This window comes from Terrapene carolina, unplaced genomic scaffold (genome assembly GCF_002925995.2).
Source record: "Terrapene carolina triunguis isolate 2854851 unplaced genomic scaffold, T_m_triunguis-2.0 Scaffold440, whole genome shotgun sequence".
NCBI lineage: Eukaryota > Metazoa > Chordata > Testudines > Emydidae > Terrapene > Terrapene triunguis.
In genome coordinates, this window is record NW_020664791.1 from 151,200 (window position 1) to 177,790 (window position 26,591).

The 26,591-nt window shown below is 48.3% G+C and overlaps 1 protein-coding gene across 3 annotated transcripts in view; it reads left to right on the forward strand.

Annotated features, from left to right (window-relative positions):
* The window catches only part of HIP1 (huntingtin interacting protein 1), a 132,599-nt gene that overhangs the window by 45,242 nt on the left and 60,766 nt on the right, over positions 1 to 26,591 (forward strand). The window contains exon 1 of one of the 3 annotated variants that reach the window (XM_026658406.1): positions 14,242 to 14,306. The exons of the other annotated variants lie outside the window; for them this stretch is intronic. Coding sequence (XP_026514191.1) covers positions 14,289 to 14,306 — 18 coding nt within the window. The 5' untranslated portion in view covers positions 14,242 to 14,288. Of the gene's footprint in view, positions 1 to 14,241; positions 14,307 to 26,591 lie in introns of those variants that run through there. 3 annotated transcript variants of the gene reach the window in all.

Sequence of the window (26,591 nt, forward strand, 5' to 3'; positions counted from 1 at the left end):
GAATGTGTGGTGCGAGCAGGAGGCTAAAAATAGCTGAGGATCAATAATTATAGCACAAGCTGTGCTTCTGTTTATTTAAAAAAGTAATCTGTATATTGACAACACAGCAAGGTGGCTTCCCCTAGCCCTGTGCTCATACAGAGTGAGGCTCTGTGCCTGCACTCCGCCGCGCTGGGGAGGGGTGCACTGAGAACTGAAGATGAGCCAAAAGCTCGCTGATCTTTCGCCTACATCTGTCAAGAGACGGGAATGCTCTGCATTTTTGCAGTTCTGGGGCCTGGGTTTATCTTCTGCTTTTTGGTGTCTGTGAGAGACGAGTTCCTGGGCTTTGACTAGCACATAACCTCAGCCTAACTCGCCCATTGGCCAAGGAGACTGCTGGCCAGTCGTGGGCCCCATAGGGGGAAAGTCAGCCCTGGGCAGAGGGCCACCCCCAGGCCTACACCTAATTTATGTCCCATTTAAGCTTTGCAAGTGGTGCAGGGCTTAAATGGGACTTAACTGGTGCCTAGTTTGTGCTGGTCCTTTGCACAGGGGGAAACACCACCCTTTTAGAGTAGGGCCCTCATTTAAGAAAGAATTTAAGCACATGCTGTCCTGAATAGGGCCAGGTTTTCAGAGCTCTTTAGGCACCTAAAGATGTGGATTGGCACCTAGTGGGCTGTTCAGCAGGGTCCAGCTGCCTAACTCCTATGGGAAGCAGCGAGAGTGAGGCACCCAGCTGCTTTTGAAAATTCCACCTATCCACATCTCTAGGTGCCTAAATAGCTTTGCAAACCTGGCCCCAAATGCCTGGCTCTGAGTCCTGTCTGCCGTCAAACTGTACTGAGAAGTGACGAGCCAAGGACAGTGTAAAGATTTCATGAATATTTGTTCCATCAAATACTTTCATTGGCACAGGAGTGTGTGGATTTGGCATTCCTTTGGTGGTGGTGATGGATTTCTTTTGAAAGCCTGAGACCCTCACTAGCAAGTTTATTGGAGCTGAATCCTTAATGTAGCACAAGTCTGGAGGTATTGCAGCTTGATTCTGTAGTGAGTCAAGAGGATTAAGTCTGTCTTGGATTTCCATTGGTGAAGCTGACCCACCACTGTAATCTTGAGGAAATTGAAGAATTAAATCTGTGATATCAGACTCTGCCTTCAGTACAGTCAGGATGTTAACTGGTCAAGCAGCAGGGGACTAGAATACAGATCAGGAGCGAGTGAGGTAGTGGTGTACTAAGTGTGTGTGTTTGGGGGGAAAGAGGGCTCTGGAGCACTGGGGGCAGTTTTCAGTCCTTTATTTCAGGAAGAAATGGGAAAAGGCGACAGGGCTGATCAAAGGTCTCAAGGGTTGTAACTAGGAAGAGGATCAGAATGTTGTTACATTCACAAGAAAATAAACAAGTGAGAAGACAAGTTCAGAAAGAGAAGATGCCGCAAAACCTGTAACAAGAATAACGTTCAAACTGAAACCAGCTACTGAACGCTGCTCCATTTCCCCCTGTGACCAAGTGGGAATTTTTGGTAGTAGTTTTTATTAAGCCTGTGTGCTTCACCCTATATTTTGCATTGCTAACCACCCAGTGTTGGGAAAGGGGATTAAATTTGCTCTCAGGGCAGACTTAGGGCATGACTACATTAGAGGGCTACATTAAACTCTCTAAGGTAGCCAGTCTAAGGCCTGCTCTACACTATGGGATTAGGTCAAATTTAGCCGCGTTAGGTCGATTTAAAAATGAATGCGTCCACACAACCAACCCCGTTCCGTCGACCTAAAGGGCTCTGAAAAACCAACTTCTGTACTCCTCCGCGGCGAGGGGAGTAGCACTAAAATCGACTTTGCTGGGTCGAATTTGGGGTAATGCGGACGCAAATCGACAGTATTGGCCTCCGGGAGCTATCCCAGGCTGCTCCCTTATGACCGCTCTGGACAGCACTTTGATCTCCAATGCGCTAGCCAGGTACGCAGGAAAAGCCTGGGAACTTTTGAATTTCATTTCCTGTTTGGTCAGCGTGGTGAACTCAGCAGCATGGGTGACCATGCAGTCCCCCCAGAATCATAGAGCGTAGAATGTTTCTACGCTCCCCCTATCATCTCTGTCCCTGAGGTTATCGCAGATTAGAGGGTGAAAAAAATGCACTCGCGGTGACAAGTTTTCCGAGCTCATGCAGTCCTCCCGCACTGATAGGGCACAGCTTAATGCATGGAGGCATTTGGTGGCAGAGACCAGAAAAGAATTAAGTGAGCGCGAAGAGCAGAGGCAGGACGCGATGCTGAGGCCAATGGGGGAGCAAATGGACATGATGAAGCATCTGTTGGGGAGCAAACGGACATGATGAAGCGTCTGTTGGAGCTGCAGGAAAGCCAACAAGAGCACAGACCCCCACTGCATCCACTGTATAACCTCCTACCCTCCTCCCCATGTTCCACAGCCTCCTCTCCCAGATGCCCAAGAACACAGGGGAGGGAGGCTCCGGGCACCCAGCCACCCTACTCCAGAGGATGTCCCAAGCAACAGAAGGCTGTCATTCAAAAAGTTTGATTTTTAATGTGGCTACAATAAGCAATGTGGCCTTGTCCTTCCCTCCTCCCCCACCCCATACGGGCTAGCTTGTCCGTTATCTCTTTTTCTTTTTAATTAATAAAGAATGCATGGTTTCAAAACAATAGTTACTTTATTTCGAAGGGGGGAGGGTGGTTAGCTTACAGGGAATTAAAATCAACAAAGGGGGTGGGTTTGCATCAAGGAGGAACACACACAACTGTCATACCGAAGCTTGGCCAGTCATGAAACTGACTTTCAAAGCCTCTCTGATGCGCAGCGCGCCTTGCTGTGCTCTTCTAATTGCCCTGGTGTCTGGCGCGAAACGATTGTCTGCTGTTACTTTCACGGAAGGAGGGGCGACTGATGACATGTACCCAAAACCACCCGTGACAATGTTTTTGCCCCATCAGGCATTGGGAGCTTAACCCAGAATTCCAGTGGGCGGCAGAGACTGTGGGAACTGTGGGATAGCTACCCACAGTGCACCACTCCGTAAATCTATGCTAGCCTCTGCTGATACTGTGCAAAGCTCTGAAATAGGTATCTATATTTGCACAGTAATGCCCTGCTGACTTCTTTGGATGATAGACTAAGGAGTCAAAGATTGGCTAATGTGAGTTCCCGGTTAGGCCCTGTCACAGCACGCCTCTGAAAATAGCATTGGGGTATTTTTTGCCAGTAATTTGATGTGAGTTTTAAAAATCATTGTCCGGGTGCTGAAATTCTACCATATCAAAGGGGAGATTATGGGCTATTGTATCAATAACTCAAGTGCAAGAGGAGGATCATAAACTCCAGAAAGTCCTAACAAAAGTAGGTATTTGGACAATACAGTGGTAGTTGAAACTGGCTCCAGTCAGGAGCTGGGTAACATGCATTGAGAGGAGCAGCTTAAACTGTTCATCCACAGAGATGGGTCTGGAAGTAAGTGTCTCTGCAGAGGAAAGTGGCCTAGGTGGCCATGGCGTGGTGATGCGGTTTGCTTAGGTTAAATTCACCCCTGTGCACGGGCCAGCTCAAGGTGTGCGAACCACCTAAATCCTGCATAAGACCAACTTTGTGCAGAGGCGAATCTCACCCACACTGCATGATGAAGGTAGAACAGGAAATAAGATGTTCGCCTGTATTAAAAAGGGACAAAGAAGAATATGAAAAGTATTCTAATGTCTGTTCTGCAAATCCATGGGATGTCCTCGCCTTGGGAACAGCGTTCAGTTTCAGGTCTCTCATCTCAAAAAAAGACTCAAGAAATACAGCAAAGATTGAGAGGGCAACAAAGATTATTAGTCACCCAGGAGGTAGGAGGGCTCCATTGGAGGAGGGTTGAAAAGGCCTAGAACTATTTTTAGATCTGGAATAGTGAAAAGTGAGACCAGAGATGAGAGAGCATAGAAAGTCATGGATGGATGGTATAGTAAAGGCCTGCTGGGCTTTCAATTTATTCCATCCCATAAAGAGGAGCACAGAGGGGCACTCAGTCAAATAGAGGCAAGAACTGTAAAACTGATCAAAGGAAATATTTTTAAAAATAACGTATGATTAACTTGTCAAACTTGCTGCCAAAGGCTATAATTGAGACAAAGATCTCTGTAAGATTCAAGGAAGGTGTTGAACGCTCCCCGCCCTTATTAATGGCAATCAGAATTTTGTGTGCCCTCCCTTACCCCCTTCCAATCTTGTTGGTGCTCCAGGGGAGGTGTGAAGGGTGGGAGAGAGGTGGGAGGGTTCTGGGTGTGTTTCTTTTCCAGCGTTTGTTTTGGCAGCTGCTACGTGGCCGGGGCCGTGTCTTTTGACCAAGATACTGACTGATCTGCATCAGGGCGAATAAATCCATAGTAGAGGCTGTGAACTTTGGGGATATGTGGTAAGGGGTCTCTGTGCCCCAGGCTTAGGAAGTAAACTGACCTCCTGCTGGGAGCAGGAAGAAATTTCCTCATGTGGTTTGAGTTGCATAGTTAGATGCATAATAAGGCTTCTCTGCTTTCCTCTGAAGCAGGTGGGCCATTGTCCGATAGGATGTTGGATGGGGTGGTGGCCCAGTGATCTGAGGTGGAGCCCATACTGCAGTCTTTGAGTTCCTGGAGGATAGGACATCCTCAGCCTCTGCTGTTGGTTTTCTAGGGTATGCTTTCCGGATTGTTGGTAATCCATGTGCATTGCCTTCACCCCTGCCGCTGAAGGGAGTGCTAATTACAAAGGTTAGTACTGTACATCATGAGGACCAACACAAACACTTCAGCTGGAGGGACAGCAGATGTGCCAAGAGAGGAGCAGCTGTTTTGAATTGCTGGAGGGCAAGAGGGGAAGACTGGCAACTCTCTTCAGTGAAGCTGTTTTGCAGCTGTCGCTGCCATTGTCATCTGAGCCATGGATGTAATTACAGTGTGCGTGGGGGGAAGAGGGAACCTGCCCCTATTTTCCCAGTGGGCAGAGGAGATCACAGTGTCTCAGCCCTCCCCTCAGCCAGCACTTAGTCCAAGGTTATTCCACTGATCTGAGAACAAGCTTCCCCCTCAGCCACCTGACCCTGACCAAGAGCATGTGGCAAAAGGCCCCTGAGGCCTGGCTGGAAATAGGTCAGTGTCAGTGGGGTTGTAAGGGCATTCCCTCCCCCCTCCAAGTCACGGCTGTTCTAAATGAGCCATGCAGGAATGTGTGTCATGTAGCCTGTTTTCTGTGGTGGAGATTCCACTCCTCATGTTTAGATCCCGCTCCTTTCTGTTTTCTATGCTGACTTTAATCTCTGCTTACTTTACTGTCTCTCACATTCCCTTATTTGAATATTCACACATTTTTCAGAGCATCTTCTTTGTCTTCATGCACAGTTCTCTTTCCTCTCCGTTGATGATCTGCTGCGTGTATATGTCGACTGTTCCACCTACTTGTCCATAGCTGCACTGGTTTCTGTGGTTGGCTGAATGACACTGACTAGAACGTACTGATTCTGAATGGCAGTTTGAGTGGGCTAGTTGTAATGGACCTCAGCCTGGGCTGTCTGGAGGAGCCAAGGCTCTTATTGGAAAAGGAGCTTTCCATAGTCTTGAAGTAATGTGGCAGATTACATGTATGATCTTCAATGCTCAGGAAAACGTTGGCAATCTTTATCTAATCCACACCCCTGGTAACAGAACATCTCTGAAGGGGTTGCTGGTAGTGGGGATTGAACCCAGCACCTCTGGATCGAAAATCTTGAGTCTCTACTGCTTGAGTTAAAAGACCCACTTCTGTTAGCCAAGGCTGTACCTTCTGTATGTGGCCCAGCTACCACTAGAGGGGGGAAGAGCAGCACACTGAGTGGGTGTGGGTTACACTCCCACCCCACCCCAGCTGGGAAAAACAGCCTGCTCAAATCCCCCTATAGGCCCCCACTTACAACATTATGCCCCTGCAGCAGTCAGTGGCGGCAGCAAGTATTGAACCTAGGACCTCTAGATCTAAAACTATGAGCATTTACTAAAAGATCCACCTCTGTTAGCTCACAACTAGTAGCCTCTGTGTGTGGCCCAGCCACTAGAGGGAGACAGAGCACCACACGAGGAAGTGTGTTACCTATCCAACACCTGCACTTTGAACGAAAAGATCCGTGGTCACCAGTGAGTTTCACGGTATAGGATGTGATGTGAAGAAAGTTCAAGGAAACGGAGCAGTGCAGGGCATCTGTGAATGCAGGGAGCAGAGCCAATAACTTGGTTAGCAATAAGGAGTGGCTGGGTGAGCGTAAGTTGCCGCTACTGAGATTTAGACAAGGCATCACGCAGTGCACACGCCTAGAGGGATTTGTGCTGTGTGTCAGGCTAGTGCATTAGTATAAAATTGCATTGTGTGTATAGCACCACAAGAAAAACATATTCCAAACAATGCTAATAGTCTGACAAAACAGCAAATCCCCAGAGATTCACGCCTCCGCGCGGCAGAATCTATAATACGTGAGATGATCCCGTCCCCAAGGCTCTCATACTAACCATCCCCTGCTAGGTGCATTTCGGACATTGCCTCTACTTAGGCTTTCTATGTGCTTTGTAGACTTTTTTGAAGGGGAGTAGGTGATTTAAAAAATGATTAATGGGGCAAATGGCATGAAGATTAACCTCCCTCTGAAATTTAGTGGTGCTGCTAGAATAACCCTTGGCTTCCCCTCTCCGGATGTATGGGGTCAGGCCCAGGGGATTGGTGCGCTGTGACCAGTGACGTAGCCCGGTTCTAAGAGCAGGGGGAGCAAACATTAAAAAGGCGCCCCCCCCCTTGGCTCCTCCTCTGGCCGCTCTGCGCCCCCCCCTTGGCTCCTCCTCCAGCCATTCCGCACCCCCGGCCCTTGGCTGGCTCCTCCGGCCGTGCCGTGCTGCCCCCGCGCCTCCCCTCCCCATGGCTCCTCCGGCCGTGCTGCCCCCTCCCCATGGCTCCTCCAGCTGTGCTGCCCCCCCTTGCCTGCAGGAGCCCAGCGCCGGCCTGGCAGGCCAAGCTTCAGAGCGGTGCGTGGGCCGCGCCTGCTGGCGCCATGGTAACCCCTAACTAAGGCGCCGCTTTTGGAAAATGTGCTGAGGGGAAGCGGCTGCTTCCCCTGCACCCTCCACCCCCCCAGCTACGCTACTGGCTGTGACCTCTCAGGTTGTTCAGTCGCTTTTTGTACCTCCAGCCTCTGGCAGTGCCTCACCGTTCATTTGTCAAAAAGTAACCCAGGAGTAGGGATGCCCTACACTGCCCGGTTCTTTCTCTTTCATTGCCCCTGTTACACACCACGGTGGCCTGACAGATTCTGCGGACTCTCCCACAGCCTTCCCACAGTTCATGTATTTTTATTTTATGATTTGCCCTTGTTTTTGCCATTTGATCTTTAGATCTCCTCTTGACCCGCTAAATCTCCATCATGCAGTTTGCCTGCCCAGCTGTATGTTTAATTCTATCAGCATTGTGAATGGGAGAGAGATACTTTTTTGCTTTTCCTCTTTTGGCCTCAGTAAACTAGCATATTGCCATTTAATTGTAATGGGTTATTTTCTGTTGTGTTTTTGGTTCCTGGTTTGACTCTCTCGCATAAGAGATTTTAAGCACCCTCCATGCGGAGAAGTGATATGGATTTTAATTTCTAAACTTTTTTCCCTTTCACAGTGTTTTCTAACTTATTTCCTCACATTTTCAAATTCCTTCTCCTTGAAGTTTCCTTTCATCGTATAAGCCATTCTCGGGTTCCCACCATGAGCTATGAATGGGGTACATGCACAGAGTGCTTACACAACCCCGCCCACTGTGTGTCTGTTCCAGGCCTTTAGAATCCTTTGCTGTGTACCCTGCCATCAGTGGTTTGGCCTTCTTCACATTGTTGATGTGATCTCATGAGACCCCGTAGCCAGCTATGTGCTGGCCACCCCTTTGAGCTCCTGGAAATGAAAGGGTGGCTGAGGAATAAATCAGCAGCCCACATCCGAGCAGGCTGGGATATGAATTCAGATTTTCTCTCCGATGTACTCAGTGGAAACTGGGGCTCCCCGAAGGGGACTAAATCATAGCATCTGAGTTAAGGACTCTGGGAGCCCGGCTTTGATTTTTGTGTTGGGGTGTGCATGGGAGAAACAGGCTGTCTCATCTATTTGAGTGTTCATATCCCATTGGCAGGGACGTTCCCATCAGTGCTCCAGTTATGGGCGGGGGGGGAGTAGGGGCCCCTGAATGTCAAGTGGCGTGCTTTAAACCGTAGTGAGCAGGAATTGGGGCCATGCCACAGAAGTGAGGTGGCCCCTAGCAGTAGAAAGGGGCTCAGCCCCCACAACTCCTAGCCGTAATTTGAGCACTGGTTCCCATACATCCCTCCCAAACTCATTTGGGCATAAAGATGACAAATCTTTCTTTAGGGCATCATTGTGGAAGGTCTTTATCACCAGCAGCCCAGAGGGACAGCAGAATGAAGTTCAGAAGGCTGAGATGCACTTTACCTTCCTGCCCTTTTTATGGTCTTCACCAGGCTCCAGACACACCTGCACGCTACCGGAGAGCTGCCGGGAAGCACTCATGCCAAATAGCCTATCAGTGTATTGGGTAGCTTCTCAGTCCTGTATCTTCTCCTACATGAATGTGCTGACTCTGCATGGAGAGGAGAAATGCAGGGCTGGCAGATGTCTGACTCTGGCACATACTGGTCTCCTGATTTCAGTCCAGGGCTGGTGGCAATCTGCAGGGCCGGATTAAGTCTCCTGTGGGCCCGGGGCTATTCGATTTTGTGGGGCCCCTGTATACACGTCTTTTTCCTAATTTAAAACAAAATGATCACAATTATGGCATCGAGGCTATTAACGTTATACTAAACTTTCCTTTTAATTAACATAAAGCCGTTCTGGGGTTACATTTCAGACTTAAAACATGTAGAATATAGTTAATTCAAAATAGCCTACTTCTTACCTTAGAACAGCTGTTCTATTAGTTTCTTTCTGGGAGGGAGTTTGGGTGCAGGAGGGGGCTCCAGGCTGGGGCAGAGTGTTGGGGTGCAGGAGAGGGTGAGGGGTGCGGGCTCTGTGAGGGAGTTTGGTGCAGGAGGGGATTCTGACCTGGGGCAGGGGGTTGGGGTGCAGGAGGGGGTTCGAGGTGCAGGCTCCGGCCGGCGGCGCAGCAGGGCTCAGGCAGGCTGCCTGCATGCCGTGGCCCCACGCCACTCCCGGAAGCAGCCGGCTGCTGGCACGTCTTTGCGCGCCCCTGGGGAGAGGGGGACAGTGTGTCTCCGTGCTCTGCCCGTGACTAAAACGTAGCTTTACTCATAAGTTAAATGTGTCAACAAAGTTGTGATCCTAGTTAGCTGCTGTGCTGCGTGCCATGGCCTCTTGAACTTTCACAGCAACAGCAGGGCCAGAACCTGGATCCTCTTACACCAAAAGCATAGAACCAATTAAGCTAAAGAAGAATCTGTTAGCTGTGTAGGACCTATGTTACAAAGTTGAGAAGTTCTCATACTATCCAGTAGAGGGCAGTGATACACATACACTAGAACTAGAGACATTTATATTAATATTATGTAAACTACATAGGGTAATTCTGCACTTCAAGCTGAAGGTGTCATTCCCAGTGTGAGGAGACAGATCTGCGCTAGCTCTGACTGAGCTAGTGTGCTGAAAGAAGAGTGTAGCTATGGCAAAGCAAACCGTGGGAGGGGCTAGCCACCTCGAGTACACACCTAGTGTGGTGGACGGGTACTCGGGGAGCTGGCACTTGCACTCTTATTTTTATGGGGGGTGGCTCAGTCAGAGCTAACTCAGGAACATCACCTTGCAGCTTGGAGTTCTGCTGTACCCAGAGACATTAGTTACTAAGCCAAGGAGGGCATTGAGGCCGGAGGACTAGCTGTTCATGTACAAACTGGGAGAGCAGAAACCACCAAAGCTGATGTCCTTCATACTCCGGTTCTAAGTTCAGTCTACTGAATGGATTTCCCATATTCTGATATCCTACCTGCCAGCCATCAGTGGTGGGGGATTCTCCCATTCTGAGGCTGTCATCAGACAGGCTGCAGTGAGAAGGAACTTAAAAGTGGAAACTTGTATGAATTTACCTCTAAAACCCGTGATCACCTAGTAACTTAACAGGTTGTCTTCTGTACTTCCTGTGCACGTTTGGACCAGTTCCCAGCAGATTTCTGATGACAAAAGCACTCTGTGGGGTGCTTACTCTAAAACAGTGACCTACATAAAGTAAAGCAAAGCAACTGAATGCATCACAGTGTGCCTGGGGCTATGTGAAATTTCAAGTGGCTATGGAATCTGAGTGGTTTTCAGCTACAGTATACACACAGTTTTAGATCTGGAGTGAAATGGGTGGGATCCTTTACTGCAGTGGTTCTCAACTGGGGTACTTGTACCCCTGGGGGTACACAGAGGTCTTACAGGGGGTACATCAACACATCTAGATATTTGCCTAATTTTACAACAGGCTACATAAAAAGCACTAGTGAAATCAATACACACTAAAATACCATACAGACAATGACTTGTTTATACTGCTCTATCTACTATACACTGAAATGTAAATACAATATTTATATTCCAATTGATTTATTTTATAATTATATGGTAAAAATGAGAAAGTCAGCCATTTGTCAGTAATTGTGTGCTATCACATTCTTGTATTTTTATGTCTGATTTTGTAAGCAGGTATTTTTTAAGTGACGTGAAACTTGGGGTACACAAGAAAAATCAGACCCCTGAAAGGGGTACAGGAACCTGGAAAGGATCAGAACCACTGCTTTACTGGCTGGAAATCACTCATCTAGGAAGCTTCAGAGAGAAGTGTGTGGCTAAAACGGCTTATACTTTTTAAGCCAAAATTGCCAACTGCCTGCTGGTGCGGGTGCCTGCTTAGCTTCCCCCCGCCCCAGACTGTGTCATTATTCATAGTCCATCAAGTAAACAGCTCATCTTAGTCCCTCTGATGATCAACAAGGCTCAGATGGGAGGCACAGACACTGCCACGCTCTTGGCAGGTCCAGTCAGGGGTGACTTCCTTGTCATTGCTGCATCCCCCTTTGTCCCTGGCATGTGGGATGCAGATTTCGTCACCCGGAGTGGTGCCATAGATGCATTTGTAGGCTGCGGGGAGAGGCAATCTAAATGAGGGGTGCTGTGCAATGATTTTGCAGAGCTGCCTTTTGCAATCAAGCTACGTATTCGTGCCAGCAAAAGTGGAAGAAAAATTACTGCTTTTGGTGGTAGTGTGCTACTGCAACCCAATTATCTCAAGTAGTCGTAATGAGTATCTAATTCTCATTTAGTGTTCCTGCCAAAATGTATACTTCAAAGGACAGATCCCAGTAAAGCCACATATTCATGGGCTGGTTGCAGACTGCAGAGGATTATGGAATCCTCTGTTGATGTCCTACCAGGATTATGGAATGAGGATCCCGTGAGTTAAAATTAGGGGCTCTACTTGAACTAAGGTTCTGTCTACACTAGAAGTACAACCTTAGTTTTGTAGCCAAGTTGTGATCTGCTTGTCAAACATGATTGAGTTATCTACATGCACGGGTCTTACTTCTCAGCCCAACTGTGTGCATGTCAGTACCCATCCCACTTGCAGAACCATGTCAACACCAGTTCATTGTGGGGGAAAACTGGACAGCTGTCCCATTATGGCTATCACTGACTTCACTGCCAAAAAAGGTGTGTGTTTCGAGGGAGATAACTAATGTGAGTTTCCTATCTTGCTGTAAAATCCAAGTGGAGACAAGTATAGGAAGTTTTTTCCTTGATGAGGCAAGGTCCCCCCTAGATGGGGGCACAGTGTTAACTCACAGTCTGACCCAAATTCTTCTTGTCTAAAACCACTCCTTGCTAATGTTCTGTGCTGGGTGCTACAGGTGGATTCCTGAAGGTCTGTAGGAACCTGTCAACATTTACTTACTAGGAACAGAAGACATTTCATTTGATGGGACGTGCTTCACCTTGAGCAGCCATAATTCTTGTGTTTGAGCTGACGTTGAATGAGGGATTGGGGCCAGGAGAGAGGAAGATGTAGTGCTGGTATCTCTTCCAGGGCCACCTTCCCTTTAATTTTCCAGTTCATTTGCTGTGGGAGAGCAAGGGGCATTGTGCACCATCTCAAGCACCTTTGCAAGCCTCTTCTGTGCCTTTTAGGGTAAAAAAGAGCTGTGAAGTACAGTGCCAATATCCAGTTGCTGTTGAGCTGTTCTGTATGGACGCCCAGACTAAGTTGCCCTCTAACTGAACTGGAAGGATACAAAGGAGAGTTATATGCCCTGATGCTAGAGAACACAGCAGTCTTGGAGGGGTCGGCTTTCAAATGAGATGTAAAATTGAGGACCTGAACGCCTGAGGACTCCTGAAGATCTCAGAACTGGGGGGATGAGGGACTAAATGCGAAGATGGGTGATTGCATTCTGCCTCCCTGGATTCTCTCTGCAGTGTGAGTGGGATATGGGATTCTTCACCGCCTTATTATTAACCATACCATTTTCTCTGGTGCTCCTCACGAACAGTAGGGAGTTCCATGGCAGGGGAGGAAGGTAGTGGCATTCTTCTTTTCCAGATGGGGTCACTGAGGACCACTGAGCTGAGTGATTTCTCATGGTCACATAGTAAGTGGCATACTCAGAACCACAAGACTGTATTTTTCTTTCAACAAGACCATCCTTCCTTTTACTTCCTTCCTGTTCCTGCACCTTCTTTTTCACTATAAGCGGCAACTGCGGGTGCAAAATGACTGCTCTGTTTCTTCTCCACCTTCCCCAAAGCAGTGGCAGCATGTCAGTGGTGGGTTCTGTTTCCTCCCATCTACTTTCGGGCTATTTTTAGGGCATTTAAGGAAGCACAATAATAAGCCTTTGTCCTTCTCTAATGCCCCCCAGCTGAGGATTTCAAAGCGCTGTCTGAACACTAATTAAGTCACTCAGCCCCCGCACCCTAGGCAGGTAAATATTTTCTCTGTTTCTTTACTGCATTTTCTCTCCTCTGTTTGTTGCTCCACAAACCTGCTCCTTTGAGGGATGCACCTTCAGTCAGAAATGTCGGGCAAGTACTGTGCAGCCAGTCAGTAACAAACTGTGTCGAAAGCATTAGGACTCTAGTAGCCAGCCCAATTGCCTCTTTGTTCCTATGAAGATTGCTCCTGGGCTGAAGAGACCTTTGATTGTTGGCCCTCCCCACGAGAGGACATCCAGGCCACTTGCAAAAACCTAAGTGTGGGTTCGAGCGTGTTCCGAGAATGCTCAGCCAAGGCATTGAGACTGGAGTGACTGTAAAAAGCCCGAGGAGTCCTTGTGGCACCTTAGAGACTAACACATTGATTTGGGCGTAAGCGTTCGTGGGCTACAGCCCACTTCATCGGAGTGACTGTGTGGATCAGCCTCCGAAGGGCTGCCTAGCCCCCTAATTATGCTGCTCCTCTGCACTTTCTCCTCCCCTCGCGTCTGTTTTTTGGCTTAGAAGACTCAGCAATAAACACTCTTAGAAGGGAAGGTCTCGTATTTTATTTTGTAGAACCCCATGTCGTTTTCCTGGAAAGACACTGCTAACCCTTGCAAGCCCCTGTCTGGGCGAGTGAGTATGTGGTAAGGAGAGAGCATCTGTGCAGAGGGAGACCAAATCCATCCCACTTTTTGGAGAGCCCTGCCTCCACTTCCTGAGTCTGATTGTCAGTAGCCCCGGTCCCCTCGCCACACACACACCCGCTCACGCCCTCTCTCTCCCACCACTGGCTCTCTGAATAGCGGCTCCATCCTCCTGGCTTGGAGAGAGAAGCTCTTTTGTTATTCAAATCACACACTCCAGCGTGTGGCTGAGTGCAGCAGGCAGGCTCTTTTCCTCCTCCTGCTATCGGATGAGCCCCAGCGAGCGAGCAGCCAGAGCATTTCTGGTTTCCTTGTGGAAGGGGCTGTGCCATCCCTGGGCTGGTTGGAGCGCGTGGGAGTTGGTGCTTTGTTGCCCCTCACCTCGCCTTTGCTTCCAGCAGAAGCTTCAGCTCCATTCTGCCTTTTTCTGGGCACTCCTCAGCCTGCAAGCTGGCCCTGCTGTCAGACCTTCCTCTCTGCATGCTTGCTCTGCCCCGGCATTTCCATTCGGACGGTGCTTGTTGCTGATTTGCAAGGTTGCCAGTATGGGCTTTTCAGAACCGTATTAACCGGCCGAGCCTCTGAGCATTCAGAGAACGGGGGCGGGGGGCGGGGGGGAAGCCCTGTCTTCTTCTTGGATATTGTGATCTTCAAGCTTCAGGATTTCTGAGCCGGCTCTCTCCTCGAGGGTAGGGAGCCAGGAGCAGCCCTTGGCCATGGAGGTGGGCAAGATGGTAAGTGAACAGCTGCTCTTAATGCATGTTTCCAGTTCCAGCATCCCTTTAGCCTGGCCTCGGTTTGCCCACTGAGCTCATTTTAATCCCCTTTCTCCGCTTGGAGCTGTCGGAGCACCTGCCTCTCAAAGTGCTTTTCCCTTTAAGTCCAGTCCATTTAGCCCCTGTTGTGTGCGCTTGTGTTTGGGCAAACTCAGAACTGATAATTGTGAGAGTGCAAGGGAAGGAGGGGGCGGGGGGGTGGGGGGGGGCTTGTGAAGGGAGATCTCAGGAGTTTGCCTACAAGTTACCCGACTACATCTCACCCTCCAGTTCCATAGGTACTTAGTTTCTCAGGACCACATTCTGGGGGCTTTAATCAAGCAAAACTCTTTTCCAGTGGAGTCACGGGGAGTTCTTCTAGATTAAAGACCCCAGAATTGGGCTCCCATTGTTTTAATATGTGGGGAAAACAAGTGCCTTTTTTTTTTGAGGGGGCAATTGTTCTAATACAAGCCTTGTGCTCTCTGCAGTCGGGAGTTATTTTGGGATCGATCCTCAGACGAAGTCTGATTATTGTGTTTGAGTTTCTGCCCCTCTGCCTGAATCAGGTGGAGTGTTGGGAATTGGGATTCACTCACCTCCACCCATCTGAACTTGTTTTTCCCTGTTGCTCTGCCTTCTAGTTTAACACCATTCAGGTTGTGCCTTAGGGACTTGAGTCTCCATGTATGGTGCTGCTGTGAGCTCTTTATGCACATTTGGGCAAGGTTCAGACACATTCTGTGCTTTGCAGAGAGATCTTTGTGTACAACAGAAGGGGGGAGCTGATCCATGGTGCCGGCCTTTTGTTCAGAGCAAAGGCAAGTGCTGGATGCAAATGTACTTTCCGCTCGAAAATAGCTTTGTGGGGTAATTACTAGGTGGTGCATTCGGTTAATACACTAACCTTTCATAGTGCAAATAATCATGGTAATCTTTGCAAAGCAGGCTTTCATTTGCAGAGTGATGGTAGCTCTGAACTGGAATAGCAGGGGCCAGCGTGGGTCAGGACACCAGTGCATTGGCAGAGCTGAGTGGGGGGAGGGGGCACTGTCTGCAGCCCTAATAACTATTCTTGATCCGTCTCCCTTTCAAGATCATAAAAATCCAAACAGAGCGCTCTGAAAAGGCACTGGGGCACTTCTGGGGATCAGACCCATGGCTCCCACAGTCACCCAGCACGAGCCTTCCTCAGGGTTGCAGCTCAGAGTTATTGGCACCTATCAGCTGCCAGGCATTAGGTTGAATGATTCTTGGTACCTTAATTAGACAAATGTTTGCACTATGCATTCTCCTCTCATTTTCTCACGTCTGCCTGCTGTGGCGAGGGATTCCTTTTTCTTTTAAGAAGACCTGCCTCTCGTTTGCTTCTCGGCAGAAGTTTGGGGGGAAGGAGTTTGACAAAAACTCCAGTTGCTACCCTCGCAGTCTGACTGTCCGTGTACTGGATTAGATGTCAGGTTTTTTTTTCCCATCTGGGACCTTGCATTCTTCTGTTTGGATTCAAGCTTAGGACCTGCTTAATTCACAGGCATGCTGCTCACCCACATGAATGAAACATATTCTCTAGCAAGGGGAAATCTGCAGTTACTTGCTTGAAATGTAACTAATGTGTGGTGAAATTGGAGCGTAAGGTCATCATGCACCGCTCGATTTTTACCTTCCTCTTGGAAAGGTATTTTCAGGCAGTATCCTTCAGCATATGCACTTGGTGAGAGAATATGACTGGCTACCCCAAAGGGCAAGTTTCATCCTGAGTGGAAGGTTCTGTAAGGACTGAAATATCATTTCCTTTCTCAGCAAAATTTTCCTTTGATCGTAGAATCATAGGGTTAGAAGGGACTACAAGGGTCATCTAGTCTAACCCCCTGCCAAAATGCAGGATTTGTTGTGATGCCAAATCGCTGCAGAAATTTTCCTCTAGAGATTAGATTCTTGGGTACAGAGAGTTTGAGGGATCTCCACGCCAGCCTTTTCCAGTAGTGCACACCCTAAAGCCAGGGGACAGAGCCAGAACGACTCTGGCTCCTGTTGTGTCCTATAAATACCAAGAAAGCCCAAACGCTTATTTTTGCAGCACACTCCAGCTGCTTGGTGTGATGGAATATTGAGAGTTTCTGGAGGCTGTGGGAGACTTGTCGTTACATGCTGTGCGTAGAAAACGCAGGGGACCAGTGACCTTCTGTCCTGCAAGCACAGAGATTAAGCAAAGAAGTGTTCTGTGAAAGGTTATTGTTGCATGAAATCCCCACATAAAATACAAAACCCTGCTACCACAGAGAAGGCTTCTGGGCATGCTTGTGAACTGGCTCTGCAACATGGGCCACCAGCTTAACTGATTGGCTGCTAGTGACGTCAGACTCATATCAGTATTTAAGCAATAAGACCAATGGGTGCTTTTCTGGGGAAACAGCTGCTCAAGACGTGCAGTAATTCCCCACGATGCACTGCCTGGGAATATCCTAGCTTGTGCCAGTCAAAAATAAGGCGCAGGTTTTATCCGTGTCTTTACTGGCTTGTTTCAGGAGTTGTATGCTGACTTCTGAAAGTTCAAAGCTGTGATGGGTAAAAACAATACTTAGCAATTGTGTCGTACTTCTAATATTTGAAGTGCTGTGGAAATGTTAACTGACGGATGCTCACAGGCCCCTGCGAGGTAGTTAAATATTGTCATCCTCACTTGACAGGTGGGGATGCTGAGGCTTAGAGGTTAATTGACTTGCTGTTTGGTGACAGTAGGAGTTGGTACCAGAGCCAAAAGTACCTCTGCAGATCCCCCTTCTAGGAGTTACAGCCTTACCTAACAAGTCTGTACATACCTATCTCATAGAGCTGGAAGGGACCCTGAAAGGTCATTGAGTCCAGCCCCTTGCATTTACTAGCAGAACCAAGTACTGATTTTACCCCAGATCCCTAAGTGGCCCACTCAAGGATTGAACTCACAACCCTAGATTTAGTAGGCCAATGCTCAAACCATTGAGCTATCCCTCCCACCACTGAGCTATCCCTCCCACCAAACTATTGAGAGCAGTAAGAAATTAATAGATCATGCCTGTATCCCCCACCATTGCGGTGTTCTGGAATGGAGGGTGTTAAACGGGTCTGCTCTCTAACCATTCCTCAGTTCCACTCTTTCTGCCAGCTCTCATGGTCTCCCACACACACCAGTTTTAGTCTGAATTTGGCAGTTGTAGGGATGTATTGATACCTGTTTGTGGCCATTTGTTGCAATGTGTCTTGCAAAGTCCAAGATGTGCTCATAGCCTCTGTTGAGGAGCAGCATAGGAAAGCCCATAATAAGAGCAGTGTTTAAAAAATAAAAAGTGTAGCTTGATCCCCTCATGCTTGCATGGCTTTTATGCCTTGGGTTTGTGAAGGGGGGATGGAGGGGTTGAGTTTCCTTAATGGATGAAATTTGGATAGTCTCTGTATTTGACCAAGATGCTGTGAGTCTGAAATCTCAGCTTGCCGTTCTAGTGTCTCAGCTGAAGAGGAAGAAATCTCCCTCTGGTCCAGATTTGGAGGATTTATTGAGGGCTCTGGAGTCCCAGAGTGCCGTTGTCTGGCACACTTGAGACTAGGTGCAGCCTCCACTCTGAGGGCACTGGGAGCAACATTGCTGCTTTAGAAGTATGCTGGTGGAGTACAGTCACGCCCCAGCACGTTTGTTTCTTCAGAACCTAGGCGGTCAGAGGAGCAGGATAAGGTTATCTTTGGATCTAAGGTGTCTGGATTCTCTGGTTTCTGAGATGCTTTCTGAACGGATCACGTGCTGGATTCACCCTTGGGAGCGCTGTGCACTCAGAACTTCTGCAGGACCCAGCTCAGTCTCTGGAGTCAAGTCCCACTTGTTCCCTAATTGGGGGCATTTGGGCTTCAGGAAAGTTCCTTCTCTCTGAGCTTGTATTCTCTGGTTTAGAGCTCCTGTGTCTTTGAACCTGGCTCTGTTCAGTGGGAGCAAGTCATGAAGTAAGAAATGTGCTTTATTTGTAGTACAGGTGGACCCTTCTGCTTCTAGAGGGCCTCCTGGTTGGGAAGCTCCCAAGTCTAGGTGGCCTTGACGTTCTGTTTGACCTACGACCACCTGTTAGCCTCCCTTATAAAGTTTGTGGCCCACAGGAAATGTGGCTCTGGAACTCTCCTTCCTCCCACCTCTTATTCTTGTGATGTGACCCCTGTTGGGAAGATGATGGAGAGCATGCAGGGACACGTGCTCATTCCGCTTCACCCAAAAGATCAAGGGCTGGTAAGGAGGCGGGTTCCGCTCTAGAATGAACAGGAATCTGAACTTGCATGTTTTTCTGGCAGATGCAGCTTTCCCCGTTCCCTTTCCAAAGTCTTGAGGAAGATTCAACAAGAGAACCATGAGCAGATTTTGGCTCTGCTAGCCCTATCCAGAGACCCCTCTGTTCATCCTCCCGCAGATCCCAGGTCACCTTTCATGTGCTGAAATTTCACCCAGAGCAGACGTCTCTTCAGCAGGCTGCTTGCTTTGTGGGTACTTACTGGTTCAGTTCTCTGCATAGGTTGGAAAGTACTGTTTTGGGTCCAGGAAACCTTCTAGTTTGAAGAGGCAATATTCCCAAGATTTGTCCATGCTTTAAAATGTTGATCCTGTTACTTGTCTGATCCCAGTTTCATCCTTGGTTTACTTTTTATTTCTGCTGCGCTGGGATGATCTCTGGCCACTGTCAGGGTCTGTCTGGCAGTGCTTGCAGCTTACCATGCTTCTGTACTGACTCCTCAATCTTCTTGCGTCCATGAGGGAAAGTTTCTAGTGAGGTTGTGACATATTTATTCATCAATTCATTACTCTGCTGCTTTATAAAGCATTCCCAAGCTGCTCTACTTTATATCAGCCCCATTGAGAAGCTCAGAACTTGACTCACACAAAGGGGGCTGAAAAGCCACCCTCGCCCCATCTCCTTGGGCTGCACTTAGTCTCAGCTGGCATTTCTAGTGGCTTCCGCTACACTGTCAATGAAATCTGAGCCCTTCTGACAGAAACTCCCGAGAGAGGCCTAGACTGCAAGGACATGATGCCTTTGTGACTTCATCTTAAGTTTTTACCCACTGTGGCCACAAAATCCCACCTAAATCAATCTGTTTTGCCTCCAGTCTTTTTTCCTAAGCCTCATGATGCATCAACGGAGGCCAGATTCCATAAGCTGGAGTAAGGACACTTGTTTATTACTTGGACAGAATCCAAGCCCTTCAGTAAATTGGATAGATTGTTTGTTGCATTTGAGAAATCTAATGGCCCTAACCATTTTGGTTCAGAGACTATCACAATGGATTAAATTGTGTATTCAGATTTATTAGGGTCTAGCGTCCATCTTTTATTATCTCTGTAACCCATCTCCTTTCCTTCCCATCACCTCTCAATTCACTGAGTGCTCTGATAACAACAATTGCCTTGAGTTCTCTTCCAGTCTGTATTCCCTCCTGATTTCTGTCCTGCCACACTCCACCAAAACTGTTCTCACTAAGGTCTCCAGAGACCTCTTCCTAGCCAAAATTTCATGGCCTTTACATCATCCTCATCTTCCTGGACCTCTTTGCTGCATTTGACACAGTCATTCATAGTCTCCATCTCAAAATCTTGTCCTCAGTTTTTGTGGTGCGGTTCCTCCATGCAATCCAGTCCAGGCTACTTACCAGAACTTGAATACCTTGCCTCTGCAGATCCACACTGATCCCTTCCTTCTTCTTTGGTGCTACTATGATTGGGCTCTGTTGAGGTTAATAAGAATGTGCAGATGATTAGAAGGGAGGGTCTTTCTAGAATTCCTCAAGGGGTAAGGATGTATGTGCTTCTTACTACTTCTTGGACAGCTGTGGATCATTCTGCGGCTCACAGACAAAGCCCACAAGTCTTACATGGCAGAGGCAATGTATACAGAAATTTCCTATTACTGGTAAGTAACCTTACTTCTCCTGATTTCCAGTCCCAGGCACAAACCTCTAGCCCTCATCTCTCGATATTGCCATGGGTTCACATCCTCCTTAGAGTGACATTTACTGTAATCATTGTTATGACCGTTCATGGGGTGGTTGAACAGTTCTGTTTCACGATTCACAGTTCTCACATCTTGCATTGTCTTTTGCATTAAGACATGTGGTGATTGGTAGGTGAAAGATTAAATTAACCTTAGAAGTCAGTAATCTCTTCACAAGCAGCATGATATCGGAACTGAAACCCCGATATCTTCTCCACAATCTACAATATCTTCTTATCACAGGCATGGGTTCTTCTTGCCATGTCCACCCAGTTGTTTGTTTTGGAGATCTTTACCTGGGGTAAGTTAAAATGCAATGGCTGTACATGTCCCTGTTAGAGTGCCCACCTCCCTCTGCAGTGTTTTTAAGATTCTGTTAAGCCCTGCTAAACTTAGTTGTATTTCTCGCTCTTGAGACATGCATGCACACACACCATCATCATCTTCATATGGAGAGAGTAGGATTTGCCCCAAGTGAATCTGACCGGCAGTCTCTTCTGACCCCCACCAGATATTTTCCGACACTTGCCACTGGGTTGGGGAGCCCTCTGCCCCAACTGGCATGAAACAGAAGCATGAGCCATGTCCCAGCTCTTCCAAAGTGCCGTCGCAGATGCTGAGTCACCAGCGAGACGTGGGGACTGCGGATTGGAAGTGCTGTTTGAAAGCCAGATGCGAATACAAGCACACTACTGCCCATGCATGTCTGCCTGGCAGGATTCCTTTCAGAAATCTGCCTGAGCTGGACAGGGTCCTACCAATGGTGGGAAAAACACAGCGGCCAAAGGAAGGGTCAAAGCCCAAATACCTGTCAGGTGACCTCTGTTGCCCCTGTGACAGGAGGCACTTATCTTGCTTCTCTGTACCTGTCCTCCCAGTCCCCAATTTGCCTCTCCCTTTTTCTTCTCGCTCCTACGCTCTGCTAGCAACAAGAGCTGGTACCACGAGCAGCATTAACGTTCCTCCCTCAATCAGATGGTGTTCCAGCTGTCCCCGGAGCTTTACATGCTGGGAGCAGGGCTCAAAGGGGGCAGCTCATAGCCACTCAGGGCGGGGGCTCTTCTGGAGGCTGCCATTTTGGTTCATTTGCATCTGCAGGCCTTACAGTTGTGAAGTAAAGATTCAGATTGTGAGCCAAGCATCAGCCGATGCAGTAATGTCTGCATGAGTCTTCAGGCAGCCTGAAACCGTAGCTCTGAGAGACATGTGAGTGCCCCGCTCATCTGAATGGTGTGTTCACTCTGAAGCCTAATGTGGGTTATTTACAGGTCAGCAGTATTCACTATTTCACTGCTAATCAAAGCAGGCAAGTTAGAAGAGGGCCAATCATATTATGAAGATCTACAGTGAGTGGCTTCTCATTATGCTGTCTGAAGTGCACGGAGCTTGGTTTCTGGGAGGGGCCTGGAAGAATGCAATTTTTTTTTCATTTCCAAATTCATCCTGTGGCTGGGACCTGGGGAGAAATGGCCAGGAAAGAATGGTACCTTTTTGTGTCCCTCACTATTGCCGTCTCTTCTTGGAGAGCAATTGTTACAACTTCATTGGAAGGTTGTGGGTTGTTCTTCATCTGCAGCAGGCCATTGTGCAGGCCACCTGCCTCTGTGGTCCGCTCTGGCTGCACTCTCCTTCTTTCTCCATTTCCTTTCCGCTCACATTGTGTACAGGAACAGGGCTGTGCTCTTTTTGCTGCTACTGTATAAGGTCATCACGGCTGTGCTGCTGAGCGCTCTCGTGCTTCATAAGACGTTCCTTTGAGGAGAGAGCAGAGCAGCTCTACTTTCCGAAGGCTGAGGGAGGGCACCCCCTTAGTACCAAAAGAGCACTCCGCTCCCATTCATGGTGTTAATCATGCCAAGATTTATTCAGCACTCGATGGAGGAAAACCTTTTCTGAGACTGCGTTAACTTGGACAGCTGCCTGTGTGTGTTTGTGTGGTTTTGCCTTTTGCCGCTTATTTAAAGAGGGAAACATTAAATCGGAGAAATTGTCCTTTGCACCCAATTAAAAAGAGAGCCCCTTCCTCCCTCCCAACCTCCCCCCCCACACACACACCTGCCCTTACTCTTAAATGTCCCTTCCACACCCAGCGCTACCTTACTCCAGTGTGATTAGAGAGAGACAGCTGTGTGGCCGTAACTGAACTGTCCTGTCTCCTTTTATTTCATAGATTATCGTTTTACTGGGAACTTCTGTGGGACCGTATCTTTCTCATGGCTTGAGGCCCCTAATACTGTGGTGTGCCATGCGGCTTGATTGAAAAATTTTCTGGGAGTTTGCATAACCTTTAGCAAGCCATTTTTAGAAAAGAATTAAGGAGAAACGAGGAGCATTACTAAGAGGATTTGCCCTGGAACTTACTTAGTGTTTCCAAATCATTTGCGATGGTGCAGGATTCCATAGTCGACATTCATTTCCTTTTTGGAATGAAAGGAGACCTGAGAAATCTCCGTGCAGCCGCTGGCTAGACCGGAACAATTCTTTGCCTAGTGGTAGATTTGCAATTCAAAGTACACTAAGCTGGTCATTTTTGTGGGGTTGTGCCTGGCAGATTTGAAACCTCTGCCAGTGCGTGCCATGTGTTTATGAGAGAGATCTATTTTAGAAATCTCGCTGCAATTCTGCATTGGTTGTGATCCTGCTTGTGGCTCTGGGTCTTTGCTGTCACACTAATGGTTGCTCTGAGCTTTGTCTCGTGTGTTTCCCATGCTGGATACAGATACATTTTGACCTTGCAGCCACGGTCCCCTGCTCCGTCCTGCTGTGATGATTGATTTGGATGTGTGTATCTTCCACGTGACCTGTATGTAGGGCTGGTTTCAGGCGATGGCCACCATGTTTTTACCTTTCGTATAATTTTTATTTCAGCAGAATAGTTGGGTCACGGCTGCTTCCACACCCACTAGTTACTTCCTTCTCTGTCCCCCCAGCCAGCCAATCAGCACCCTCCATTCCCCACCATCTCGTCTGGCCCCCAGAGCCATTGGCACTGATTGGCTGGAGAGAATGGAATGTTCCAGGACATTTCCAGAAGGGGATTTCTGTCCATTCCACTACATTGATCATGTATGCAAATTCTGCAAGATGCCGAGTACCTCTACTCCCACTGATGTCAATGGGATTTAAGGTTCTCAGCACCTGGCAGGCTTTGGCCCTCAGTAGTTTATACTAAGTGAACACATGCTGGTAGAGTTAGTCTTACGGCTTGAGGCTGCCATCTTGTTCAGGTTGCCCTCACAGTTCTGATGTCTAAACTACTCAAAAAAGGACCCTGACACAGCAAATGTAATGCTGATAGACTAGAGGTTGGAGCAAGGGGGGGTGGGAGTCAGGACTCCTGGGTTCTCCCACTAGCTTGCTGTGTAACCCAGGGAACATCTCTTAGACCAAAATTTTTAAGTGTCCACTAATTCTGATGCCTTCATTTGTGTGTCTAACATGAAATGTCTTAGGACTGATTCCCAAAAGTCACTGCGGAGGCTCAGCTTTTTTGAAACGTCATGGGGAGGGGCTGAGGTTGTCAAACAAACCACAGCAAAAACAATTTACCCAGAAAGGGAGAATACTGCTTCCACACACTTCCTGTAACACATGCTAATGAAATGGACAGGAAGCAAATGCACGCAACATTGGCAACCCAACAGCATGCTGGCCAGGTTCTACACATGCTGTACCAGGGCAAGGAGTTTTAGACAAAATATTTCCTACCCTGTTTCCTGTGACTTCCTGCCTGGACTCTTCACTACAGGGTGATAATTTCTACACCTGTAGCATTGGCCGTTCCTTATTCTGCTTCGGGTGTACCTGCAGCTTTCACAGTGCTTCTGGCACGCTGAGACCCCATGTACATGACAGGTATAACACAATCGGGGTCCTGCCTTGACTTGGGTAGAATACTGTTAAAAGTGCTGCTGTGTTCTGGGCCCAACAGTGAACTCACACCGGACTATAACTCAGTTCTGGGAATGTTGTTAAGTTTTGATTACATTACAGCTCTTCACTATGTTGTAACCCTGTCCCTTGGCTCAGTTGTTGTACGTGTTGCATAAATGGAGCCTGAGTCACATGATAAGATTTCTACTCTCTCTTCCCTTTCAGGGTTTCTGAGTTGTTTGCACCATTGCCTGAAAAGAGGAACTGATTTGCAACATCTCTCCTTCATAGAAGGGGGAGGTATGCAATGGTTATGAAAGCTGCCCCACTGCAGAAGAGCTGATAACCCCCAATCTGCCAGGGCTCTCAAACAGGTTAATGCAGTGCGGAGCAGACCTTTCACGTCCAGATTTCCCCCGCGATGGTTTTCACAGGAAACTGACTGAGATTTTGTCCAGTTGTGCCTGGATTCCTGACCACATGCCAGAAGCTCATGGTCCTGTTGTAAACATCCCACTAATAAAAGCGCTGAGCGGCTCCAGTTCCATCCCAGTTCTGAGGGGCCTGTGAGCACTCAGAAAGACTTGGGCTTCCCAGACGCCAGCACAAATGCTCCTCCGCATTAATGTCTAGTATTTAACAGCCCGGTCAGGAGAGATGCTCTCCCCAGGGAGCTCGGTCTAACAGTCAGTCTGACACACATTTGGAGTTGCCCTGGAGAGTGAAGCATCTTCTAGCAACTAGGACAGGATTAAAACTGGAGCAAAGAGCTTCCTGGTCCACAGAGCTAGGCAGGGAACTCTCCCAGAATGGAAGCAGTGGCGGTGAACGGAGGCAGCAGGAGCAGCTGTACATCAATGAGCAAAGCCAGGCACCTTTCTGCCACTCCCGAAAATGAAGGCAGTGGAGCAGGCATCCCTTCATCATTCTTAGGAAAAGGTGCTACTATGCGGGGGATTTATTCATGGTCTGGCAGTGCCTGAAATAGCCACCTGCTCTTTGCAGTGTGGTAGCTTGCAATTGAAATGTGCTCCCCCTTGATGGCTGGCTGGCTGATGGCCTGTCAGTCAGGGAGTTGGACGAAAGGCTGTGTGTCTAGTGAGAGGAGGCTTATTTTGCTTTTAAGACCGAACAAGATCTGCTATGAGATACCTCAGCCTTTTTTGACCTAGTTTTGCAGCACGAATCACTAGGGCTAGTTTTGTACCACTGTTGCTAGCCGTGAGCACGGTGCTATCCTTGGGCTACATCCTTTGAGATGCCCCGTCTGCCTGCTCCATAGCTAGCAACTCCAGCCCCTTTGCCTTCTCACTGCAAGTGCCACACAACATTGTCCAGACGGGAAGCCTGCGTCAGTTAGGTGCACTTTGGTCCTGTGGGCAGACAGCATTTTGAAATGCGTGTGCCTCTTGAACTTGGGTGGCTGAAATAAAACCGCTCTCCTCCCAAGCTCTGTATCCTGAGATGTCCTCCCCATGGTCTGGTGCTTTGAGTGGGATAAATTCTTTGCAAAACTGGCAAATGCAGCTTTGTCGCTTCCCCACAACATTCAGCTCATACGTCCTGCCAAGTGTCTGACTTTGGAACTCTCCGAGGAGGTAGCTGGGGTCTAGAAGGGAAGTACTGAGAAGAGATGAATACTAGTAACATCCAGTGGTTTTGAGGGGCTCTGAATGCATTTGGCATCGAGTTGGGATGCTGTGCTGAGTGGGAAACCCGCAGTGTGTACAGGAGACAGCTGCAGTGAAAGAGCAAATGTAGCCACAGCCTGACTGAAAGGTGCCGAATGCGTAAAGCCCGACGCACCAAACCTCATGACTCCGTAGATAATTAAAGGCAGAGGGTATGTACCTCATAGGCTTCAGCTTCACCTGAAGGTCAAGGTTCCACCAGCTTTGTATTGCCTTACAGGATGTAATTGACTGCTTCTGCCGATGTTGGCCCTGTCTCTTTCTCCAGACTGAAGGCCTTTGCCTGCTCTGGACCAGTCTGGCCGATTGTCTGTGTCTCACCCAGAAATTAGGTCTCTGGAGGCTAGATGATAGAAGTATGTAAAATAACAAAGGCCACATCATGGACCTTGCTCTGAAGCCTCAAATGCTGGTCGCTGCCAGAGCATCGCTGGTCGTGCTGTGTTCAAACATCAGAGCTGCCAATCGGCGTTGTCCTCCTGCAGCAGGTTTGTTAGGAGTCACTTCAGAGGCTCCTGGTTCCCCCCCAGGCTTCCCTCCAGGAGCTCTGTTGGAAGGTGCTGGAATTATATGAACTTCTATTTGTTACCTTGCTTCTGTGAATCGGGGGGGTGGGGGGGAGTTGCATGTGGTGTCACTTCAGGGTGGAGGTGAGTTGCCAGTTCTGCGTTGTCTTCCCTATATTGTTGATCTGTTCGGGG